General features: G+C 43.5%; 1 protein-coding gene across 1 annotated transcript in view; it reads right to left on the reverse strand.

Annotated features, from left to right (window-relative positions):
• EP300 (E1A binding protein p300) overlaps nucleotides 1-7,422 on the reverse strand; it is a 113,398-nt gene extending 105,976 nt beyond the window's left edge. The window contains exon 1 of the mRNA XM_053255349.1: nucleotides 6,425-7,422. Coding sequence (XP_053111324.1) covers nucleotides 6,425-6,518 — 94 coding nt within the window. The 5' untranslated portion in view covers nucleotides 6,519-7,422. The remainder of the gene's footprint in view (nucleotides 1-6,424) is intronic.
• Nucleotides 7,423-11,131: the final 3,709 nt, after the last annotated feature.

The raw sequence follows: 11,131 nt of genomic DNA on the forward strand, positions 1-11,131 counted from the left end.
AAAATTAATGCTCAAATTGAGATTTTCCCCCCAGAGCTATTAATGTTCTATACAAACAACACTTCCGCATGATTACTAATCAAAGAATTGCAATGGTTTTAGCCAATTCTGTTGCAGCTATTTTTCAACTTAGATCTAGTTTGGATTCCTCTACAAACAGATTAGCAATATGTGATTGTATTGATGGCTATCCCTTAAAGATCAGCCACCTTTATTATTAAGATTTCTGCTGTATTTGGTTACTTTTATTGCTTCATGTAACAGAACAAACAGAATAGAATGGATTGATTGTTATGAAGTTATTTGAGCATCTTCCTTTTCAGTTGAGTTTTCAGATTTTTCTTTTGGCTTAATTATAGAGGTACTATGCCACTGGTTTTTTTGTTTTTGTTTTTCATATTTTATTGCTATATACTGTTTTTCTCTATTAGTAGGATTATTTTCTATATGCTTACATTAATTGTTAGTTTATTATGCCCACCTACTGCAATATTAATATTACTGATAATTATTTGAATTGGGTATTTTATCATTTTCTTTGCTGTAAACTGCTTTGAGCATATTTTTAATAAAGAAAAGTAATATACAAATAAAACTGACTTGATTTGAGTTCTTGAAATACACTAGAACTGCACTGATTGTTCGAATAATCCCTGCACCTACTTTACTTCCCTTTTGGCTTCATACTTCATATAATCCAACCCTCCCTGTTTGTGGTCAAGTGTCCTTGAATGGACAACTGTATTATAACAGCTTTAGTCCAGAAGAGAATGCTTTGTGCCATTCCTCTACAAAACAAAAATAGGTTTCTCAACTCTTCTAAACCACAAGAAAAGTGAATTTAGATACAGAATGTTAAGGCAGGTTGCTTGAGAATGGGTCTAGCAGTACCTTTAAACAGTTTTTGCACTAACTTCAACACTCTTTTAAACTCAGTTTGGAGATTTGGTTCAGAGGCAGGAGCTGCTGATGGAAGAAAAAAGTTGAGTATGAATTTTGTACACAACTCTCTCTGAATCACGGCCAACAGGTGGTATGTTCAGTAGTCTGAAGAGATCCAAGTATTCTCATTTTGTCTCTTGCGACACAAAAAACACAAGTCTTGGGCAGTGTGAATGTACTTTTAGAACCTAAATTAGAGATGGGCACGAACCGTAGTTCGAGCACAGTACAGAAGCTGGGATCAGGAGCTTTGAGCAAGAGGAGAGCAGGTCCTTACCTGCTCACTATCACTCCATGCAGCTTCTAGCTGGGGCGGGAAGTATCCCAAGAATCCTCATGCACTGCCAGAAAATGCATGGTGTCCGCACATGTGCAGACGCCATTTGTGTGGTCAGCATAGTGTTGCCATACACATGCATGGACACCATGCGCATGCTGGAGCAGCATGGGGACTCTTAGGATGCGTGCTGCCCCAGCAGGAAGCTGCATGGGGCAGTGGAGAGCAGGTAAGGACTGCTCTCCTCTCTCAAAGCTCCTGGTCCCTGCTTCCAAACTGTGCTCGGAACCGTGGTTCATGCACATCCCTAATCTAAATATACCTTTCAATTAGCAAATTAAGCAGCTGATGTAATAAAAATCAGAATTCAAAGTAATTGCTTTTGATGTTGACTAGTGAGAGAGTATTTTATGCTTAATGTCTTAAACATCTGTGATTGTTTTTTGCTAGAATAAGGTTGTTGCTCAAAAATTATATTATTTGCATAACCTATTATGACTTACTGACACAGTTACCTATAAGACAGCTAAGTTATCCACCTGGGGTGAGTAACAATTGCCTGTGGTGAGCATCTGATCAGAACTATTCAAGATGTTCTCTAAACTTAAAAGCAGTCAAGTCAGATGCAATACTATGAAAATCATAAACTGAGTTGTGCATTCAGTCAAGCACTGCTGCATTCTCTCACAGTTCTGCCTCACAAGGCTATGAGCTCTTCAAAATAGAAACAAGACAGTCACATGTACAGCATGACAGCAAGTCAGTGCTGCTCTCTCATTAGTGTTTCCCTCCAGGTTCTAGGGATACAACACTGGAGAATTGGTGCCTATGTTCAACTACCTGATGTAGGGGAGGACAAAGATAAGAACTCACCACTACAACTTCCAATGATCCTGAGCTAAAAGACATAAGCAGGAAGTTGTAGAAGGCATGTTAAGAACAAGGGATTTGTCTCCTCCACTGTAACTTCCCCTACAGTGCAGGCTTGAACAGCACTAGCAAAAAGCAGAGGAATGAGAAAAGAGAGAGGCAACCAACCAATCCCTCAACAGTTAGTCACAAGACTGCTATATGGTCCACTGGATGGATGGATAGATCGATGACTATGCCAATACATTGGAGTACCTATGATATTACTAGAAAACTACTAATAGTTATCTTAATCTCTCAAGTAAGTGAGCAGCATATCCCAGATTCTCAGATGCATAATCTCAGAATGGTTAGCTGAAAAAAAGGTAGAGGAACAAAAGGGAAAATTCAGATGGCTATGAAGAACTGTTAATCTGTTTAAAAGAAAAGTGGTTTACAGTACATAGACTCAGAAACAACCTAGTAGCAAGGTAAGATTGAGATAGTTTGTTCCAAATCAATGAGACAACCAGACACACAAAGTAATGCATCAAATACAGCGGAGTTCCCAACCTGTGGTACTCTAGATGCTGCTGAAGTGCAGCTCCCATCATCCCCAGCTACAATTTATTCTAGCAGGGGATGATGGGAGTTTTAATTTAGCAACATCTAGAGTACTACAGGTTAGTGACCCCTAAAATACAGCGCAGTCCAGGTGTTTGGAGTCACGTATACTTCAGAAGAAAACCATGATTTTTAACATAAGATTTAGAGATTGAAGGGTAGATATTTTTAAAATGAGCATCATTATTCAGATTAGGCCCACAGACAAAGGAGTGTAACACACAGGACTGGACACAAATTATTAAACCTATGGACAGGATCTTGAAAACCACACAGCTAATTCCACATGCCCCAAAGGGTTTTGGCTTTACCAATTTCAATATCAGATCTTCAAACCACATTTGAAACTGACTGGACTTTCAAATGCAGTCTAGAAGCGGGGGGGGGGGGTATTAAGTATACCACTGAGTGTGTCCAAGCCCTTGGGCAGGCCTTGCACAGATCTTCAGAATCTAGCCTACACAATCCAAATGACTGTGTATCTGTCAAGCTACTTAAATATATATTTCATGTTAGCCACAATTTAGAGATCTTACTGTGGTCACAAAGTAGTTATGACACAAAACCCTAACCCTGCTGAAAGGTAATCATACTTCCTATAAGGAGAAACTGGTTTCAGCTGCAGTCCCTTCACCTACTTTGTGTCTCACTGCTTAATAAATCTCAACATATCTTATCTGGATGAGATTTTATTTTTTACCTTAAGTTGAGCGATGCGCATCTTAACTGCAAAACCGTAAGCTATAGCAGCCAAACACAAACTCATTTGTTCACGTTAACCCACAGACTGAGGTGTATTTCATTTAACACTTTAGCATAGCTATATACAAAGAATGGTTCTGCATCTTTTATAGAAGCACTCATAGTACAAAATACTAATTTTGTGAAAATGGTTTGTCCTTTCCCCCCACTGTAAACTAATATTAAGTGCTTTAATCCTGTGTTCATTGCAAAGTTCATAGAAGACTAAACTTCTCACAAATTGGCTTTAGTCAAGTGCTGAAGTGTCTTAGCCCTATACAAGTCTGCTCAGTACACGAGATCCTATTAATCACTGCTGTAAAAACACATTTGTTCAGGAAAGGGAGGAAGTGTTGGGTCCCAAAATTCTAACAGAACTTAACCTAGATGATGTGGAAACTCCAAGTACATCAGCATAGATATATAAAATGTGTAGCCTTTTTTTACTGCCAAGTTTACTGTTGTAGTAAAGACAGGTCACAGAGTCCTACCATTTCAATTTGTCAACAGTCCTGTACCCCCAAATTCTCTTTCCATAGCCCACCCCTCAACAATTTAGCAATCATAAGACATTTTACAACTGTACAAGTCTTCAGAATTTTGCTAAACATTATTTGACAGCAAGCCAAGCTTCAGAACAGCAGAGAAATAAAGCAGCTATGGTTTCTAATAGCTAGAAAAGATGCAGCACTGTGACGCAGCATTATGGGGAAAAGGCTAATCATTTGTTTCAGAAAGGAGGTTTACTACCATACCACATGGTTAGTAACTTAATTTCTCTGTGCAGCTATATTCTAAAATACTAAATAAGCATCAGGATGATATTTGCATGTTCTGAAACAAAGTAGCATATCTGAATAGTAAAGCACCACCAAAAAAGTAAACTTTAATGTAAGGCAAGACTGGTTAAATTAGCAACATTCTGGCTAACAATATTACACCAACATCTCCAGATGACTAGTGTTTCAATGAGTATTTAGTCAAATAAAATTTAAATAAAGTGGGTATAAATGTTATATTGCTAGTAACAGTTAACTCATCTTCAGAGGAAGCAGCAACACTTACCTTTTGGAATGTGGATAACAAGCCAAGTTACTACTACTCAGTTTGCTCTACTCAAGTCAATTGGAAGCAGAAAGGTGCTAAGAATTGCTACTAACCTTTTAGGGAGCAACATAAATATTCTTAAAAATAGGGTCTAAGTGGGCAACATAGTAAAATAATCATGAGCAAAGGACTCATTTACTGACTATACACTTCACTGTTACTATTAAAATCTGTACTAGTTTCCCCTGTCATCTGGCATAAACAGTTTACACTAAATATCTGCATAGTTTGTTAGTGTTCAATATGGATCTGTGATTTAGTGGTTGAACTGATGGATCATTCACACACAGTTTTCTAAAGGACCTGAATGAAAAGTTTATTTTCAACCTTGTATCTCTTAGTAGAGTCATTTACATCTTTTCATTCTGTCTGCACTAGTAGTGAAAGTGATCTATCCTTCCAAATACTACTCTGTAGCATGATTATTAAGAAAGGAGAAAGTATACACTTCATTGTGTTTTAAACCTTTGCTTCTCATCACCTACCTGCAGAACAACTCCCTCAGATCAGTTTTCAACCTCATTTTCCTACTACGAAAATTGAACCTGTTGATTTTCAGGTATCTATAGTACCCCAAGAAATAGTACAGCTAATGTTGCTTGTTTTGAAATGCGTCTGCAGGTTCCTAAGCTTGCTGAACAGCTCTTCAGAAAAGACTGGCAACTCAAATAAGAATACTGCCCAACACAAGAAGGATTCCAAATTATGCTAGACAGGCAAGTATTCAGGACAAAAATATATGTAAATATCTTGCTATGCATCAAACAAGATCAGCCATTTTCCCCCTAGTCTTCACATTTCCAGCAGCACAAACAAGTTCAATGAACCAGACTGGCTACCATCACCCATCACAATGCTTCGATGTGTGGCTGGAGAAAGAGCCTAAAGCTTCTCTTATAAATCAAGTGTTGGATCTATGATGCATAAGCAAGTCACACACACACAAAAACACCCAACCTCAGGAAAGCAAACACCAAAATGCTCCTCTATGTAACCAGTTCCATTTTAGAGCAACAGTTTACAAAACTTGCAACACAGCCAGCAAACATTTGTTACCAAATGGAACACCTGTAACTTGCATACCAAATCCAAAGAGTTCTAGCATTTCCATCCCAACTGGCTTGCTCATTAAAAATCCATTATTAGATATGGGCAGGATAGCTGTACTCATCCTCACAGATCTGGCAAAACTGTATGGGGCTCTCAGACACTTTGCCTCCAAGCAAATAATACAAAGGTACCAAAAGAGAGAGAGAAGAACCAGGCTCCATATTGTTTTTCAAAGCAAATCTGGTGAAATCCTATTTGGGGGGAAATGTCAATATCAACTTTACACACCACTTCACCACCAACCTCTCATACACATGAACAGCAGCAGTTAAGAAAGGAACACTTTGTAGAAATGAAACAAATAGTAAGCAAAACAAAGACTAATCATCCGAATATTGATATAAAAACAAGAGCTTTGAAGGACACCTAATGTTTTAAAGCAATGTTTGACAAATTAAGGCAGCCAACACACACAAAACAGCAGGAGATATTGGTGTTGTGGTTTACACCTATAACTAAATGCTAAAAATAGAACAAAAAACTTAAGTTAGCATTCTAACCAAATGTGTTAAGTGCTGCACACAATCAAATGAATAAGAGAACTATACAAACTTGTCTTCTGCCCCTTCAAAAAAACAAAGGGTGAGAGCAGTTAAACATTCAATAGCATTAATGCAGTAAAGGTGTAGAGGAAAAAGGAGGTACACAAGAGAACAGGAACTGCTAAAAAGGGTAGAGTGTAACAGACTGGGGGGAAAGGAGACAGCCAAAGAGGAAACAGGAGGAGCCCATATGCAGCGAGGTAAAATGAGGGTATCTATGCCCGAGACTGACCTGTGCCATCGCTTGCAGAGACAGAGAGCGCCGGTGAGGAGAGTTTAGGCCTCTTGGCTGAAGGCGGGCCCGACTCCACCACATTCTCGGCCATTTTTAATTCTTTTTAGACAAACAGAGCCTAAACTGAAGATGGGGATCCCCAATGCCGTCACCTTCTTCTTGGATCCCGAGTCAGCTGAACAACAGTAAGAAGAGGAGCTGAAGAAGAAAGGGACAAAGTTCCTCTTTTTCTGCCCCTCGGGATCGGTCTCCGTTGGGTAGCAGCGGTTAAGGAGTAACAGAGATGGGAAACAGGGTGCGGAAGCAGTCTTTTCTCCGGGCCACAGAGAAAATAAGGATGAAAAAAGAGCAGATCAAACCCTTTCCCAAGAACAATCAAGAGGGCTTGTGGATTGCTATGTCAGATTAAATCCGGCTGTTAGGCTGTTGGTGCTTCCTCGCCGCCGCCAACACCACCATCTTCATCCTCCGGGGGGTCGTCGTCTTCTTCTCCTCCTCCTGCTGCTGCTGCTGCCTCTTCGCCGCCGCCATCAACCTCTTCCTCCTCGGCGTCGTCCTCCTCCTCCTCATCGCCACAAGGAGGCGGGCGAAGGAGGAGAGGAGGAAAAAAAGGAGAAAGAATCGCTCTCCTCTGCTACCAGTTCCTTCTCCCTTTCCAAAACCAGCCTGCAGAAGGGGGGGGGGAATGCCCGCTCCCAGCGAAAAAGGGGAAGGGGGTCAGACGGAGCGTATCGGGGGTCCCCAACTCCCCCTGCGCTTTTCTCGCCAGTCACTAATGGCTGCAGAAAGCGGAGCCGTAAGGATGAGGAGGAGGATGAAGCTAAATCCCAGGAGTCTCCGCTTCACATCTTGTTGTGCAGGAACAAGGAGGAGGAGGAGTTGTCCCGATGGAGGCAGCACAGATCCCGGGATGGGGGCTGAGGAGGGTGGGCTTCAGGACTCACGCCCCCCCCCCAACCTTTCTTCCTTTCTTTCTCTGTAGCAGGGTGCCCCCCTTCTGGTCAGACGGAGGGATCGATCCCAGAGCAGGAGGGGGAAGCAGCAGAGGCGGCGGCGGCGGCCCCTCCCCCCGTTCTCTCTGCCTCTGCCCCCTCCCCGGAGAATAAGGATGGTTACGAGCGCTTGGTCTGCGGAGAGGAGAAGACTCTCCTCGGAACCGGAGCCGCGGTGCCTCAGGCGTTTCTGGAGCGACGCCGTGTCATGTCCGCCATGTAGGACCAGGAAAAGAGGGGGGGCGCAGAGAGAAGAAACAGCTCTCCAAGACGAAGCGAGGCAGCCCCCTGACCCCGCGAACGGGCTCAGTCGCCAGGAGGGACTGTGGGTGGGGTCCACCCGGGGTCCCGAGTCTCTCGCCGAAGCCGGGAGTGCGTACTCCCTGAGCGGCTCCGAGGCTGGTATGGTGGGTGTATCACGGAGATTTCGAGTTCTCTCAGGTGTGGCCGGCCAGGAGCCCTGGGCTTCTCTGGATCTCTCTCGCGGCTTTTCCCCCTCCTAGGCTCTGCCCGCCCAGCTCGGTCTCTCTCGTTCGCTCCCTCCCTCAATCGCTCACACACAAACAAAATGGCGGCTGTTGTTTCTTCACTCTCCCGATTCCTCAGAGGGAAGCAAGCGGCGGCGGCGGCCGGAAATGAGCCAAGAGAAAAAAAGGGGCGTGGCCTAATAGGAGAGGCGGGGACGCACGCAGCCTGCACACACAATGGAACGCGGAGGACTGAGGGGGGGCAGAACCCAAGGCGGGGCCGCCCGCAGTCACGGGACCTGCTCGGCCACTCGGCTCGCGCTCCCTGAGCGATCCCTTCCGCAAACTCTGTTGTCTCCGCCTCTTAAAGGGAAAGGCGAAACATCTCACCCTCTTCCCTCCGCCCTTACCTTTTTTTTCAGTCGGCGAAAATATACCGCGAGGATGTTGCTTGGGACAGGCCTATTGTAATTGGGGGAGGGGGAGGGAGCTTGTGTACTCTCTGGACTGGAATTGGCAGTGTCCGTGCTGCGCATCGGAAGCTCTCTGTAAGAAGAGAGGCCCTCTTCGCTTTTCCTCTCCCCTCATTTACTACTGTATAGACACTCAGACGTACAAACCAAAGGATTTTAATGGGGAGGAAGGGGGTGTGTGGGGTTGCAGGTAGCACCGCGACTTGACCGATCTTTAATTTATAATATATAGGTAGTACTATCTGCACACAGATTTCTGCACGTATATGAGCCCCCATCTAGGACGGTATGAACAAAAATAATCAGGCGGTCACGAAACGAGGGGTGCAAAGGTCTTTATCGAGCAACCTTGCACAATTCCGTATTCTGGTTTCCTACCGGAATCCATTTCTGTTCCGCCTAAAGCTCTGAGGGAAACTCACCTCCGAATTAAAAGGGGGAAGGAGCGTGAATACGCGGAAAGACGTGGGGCAGGGTTGTGTTTGGACGTATTATGTATTCCCTGTAATGCTGCGAGTCTGCTTTCTACGCGGCCGCTGGGTTTTTATCTTGCCGCAAGAATCAACATCGTGCTCTGTTACGCCAGAGGGGTAAAGATACACGAAGCTCGAGTCCTGTATACCGTGTCAGAGTTCTCTTGTCCTCCTCTCGTTTGTTCTGTGTAAACAGAATCCTCTGTCTGCAAATGACCAGGGGGAAAGAGAAGCACTTTCCCCTTGCTTTAAGTGAATTTGTGCAGTATATAGGGAAAGTTCCGTTTTTTCTGTCATTTTCTTCGTTGCGAAGATTAAGAATCAGTTCACACAACCACTGGACACATACATGGCTTGCCTTTAAAAAAACAACTACTACTACTACAATTAAAACTGTTCTCGGGGAAACACCTCACTTAAACCATTCATAAATACATATTGTACTTTGGTATACCACTGCTACGTTCACATTCAGAAGGGTTTCCTGACTGCAATCTGTGCATGCGACAAAAGGTTTCAATGGCGAGTTCGCCATAATCATAAAGAAGGAAAAACAAGAGCGTTTGTCCACTTGTGTGCTTTGGTTCTTACATTATTCTTTTGGCGGGCCAGACTATGTGCTGAAATGATTGAGGTTACCCTTTTTATTGCACACTAGCTGTTTGAGCATTTCCTCATGAGGAGAGATCATTGCCCTACACACACACACACACACACACACACACACACCAATAAGACCAGTCAACCCACTTCTAAAAGGCTTGTTAGGACATGGTAATCTGCCGGAGTACATAAATTCAGTCATCCAGTAGCACCAACGACAAATTGGGCCTAATGACTGGCTCTTGACTACCGATGGCAGGGAGAGGATTTCTCTACCGGGAAGGTGTTGCTGTGTGTAGTCTCATCACTGTATCGTCTTACTCCTTAAGTCCCAACTGCAATTTCCCCCCAGCTCAATTTGCTTTCTCACACCTATGTTCAGTACCCTGTGGCTTGCAGTGCTAACAGAAGTAAATATACTTCTAACTCCCTCACTCCGAGGGGCCACCAGGGAGAGGGGCAAACACAGGCCCCCTCTCCCCTAGCTACACCCCTGCTACCCAGAGTTTTTCACGGTTTAGGGAGAGGCTGCCAGATTATGTCTATAGAATGGTTTGAACAGCACACCTCAAGTATCTTTATGAAGTAATTACACTTTAACGGAGATGAGGTGAGATGGTTGGCCTGCCAGTTTCAGTGATATTCAGTATTGTAACTGACTCAATAGAAAAGTGGAGATTAATCATATTTGCAGTAGCAGCAAAATGTATGAAGCTGCCTTATAGGTAGGTTCTCTAACCTACCTCACAGGATTGTTGTGAGGACAAACATGACCATGTACTCTGGGCTCCTTAGAGGAAGAGCAGGCTATAAATGTTTAAAATAATAATTAAATAATTAATAATTATACTCAGTCAGACCACTGGCTTATTTATCCCAGTGCTGCAAAGCAATGTTAAACTTAAGGCCAACGGAGCTTGTCAGGCCCTCTGGCATCCCCAGTGCTTCCCACAGCACCTTTACCATATTAGATACAATCCACTAGTTTTCAGAGCCAAGAAGCTGCAAACAACAAGCTGATGTACTTACTCATGGGTAGATCCATCACTGAAATGACCCGTTTGCCACTGAATTTATCTCATGTGATTGATGAAGAGCGTGAGGCAGGTAGAAATCTGGAAGTATATGTTAGCAGTGGTTCTCCTTTCTCCCCTGCCCTTGTAGTGGTTCTCTGCCTGGGATTTACTCCAAGAAAGAAAGCATTTGTAATAGGTGGTAGGTGTAAGGAAGAAGAGTTTGGGGAACTGAGAGTTCAGCCATTTTAGCAATTCAGAATTCAGCAGCCTCAGGTGAAAAGGCTGGTCATAAATGATAATACTCATAAGAATAGCCCTGCTGGATCAGGCCCAAGGCTCATCTAGTCCAGCATACTGTTTCACACAGTGGCCCACCAGATGCTGCTGGAAACCTATAGGCAAGGGCATGCCCTCTCTCCTGCGGTTACTCCCCTGCAACTTGTACTCAGAAGTATCCTGAGCTATTTTGAAAGGGCGGTATAAAAATTGAATAGATAGATAGATAGATAGATAGATAGATAGATATCCTGCCTTTGAGGCTGGAGGTGGCCTATAGTCCTCCAACTAGCTGATAGTCCTCTCCTCCATTAAGTTATCCAAACTCCTCTTAAAGCCATCCAGGTTGTTGGCTGTCACCACATCTCGTGGCAGATAATTCCACAAGTTGATTATGTGTTGTA

Source organism: Hemicordylus capensis, chromosome 5 (genome assembly GCF_027244095.1).
Source record: "Hemicordylus capensis ecotype Gifberg chromosome 5, rHemCap1.1.pri, whole genome shotgun sequence".
Taxonomy (NCBI): domain Eukaryota; kingdom Metazoa; phylum Chordata; class Lepidosauria; order Squamata; family Cordylidae; genus Hemicordylus; species Hemicordylus capensis.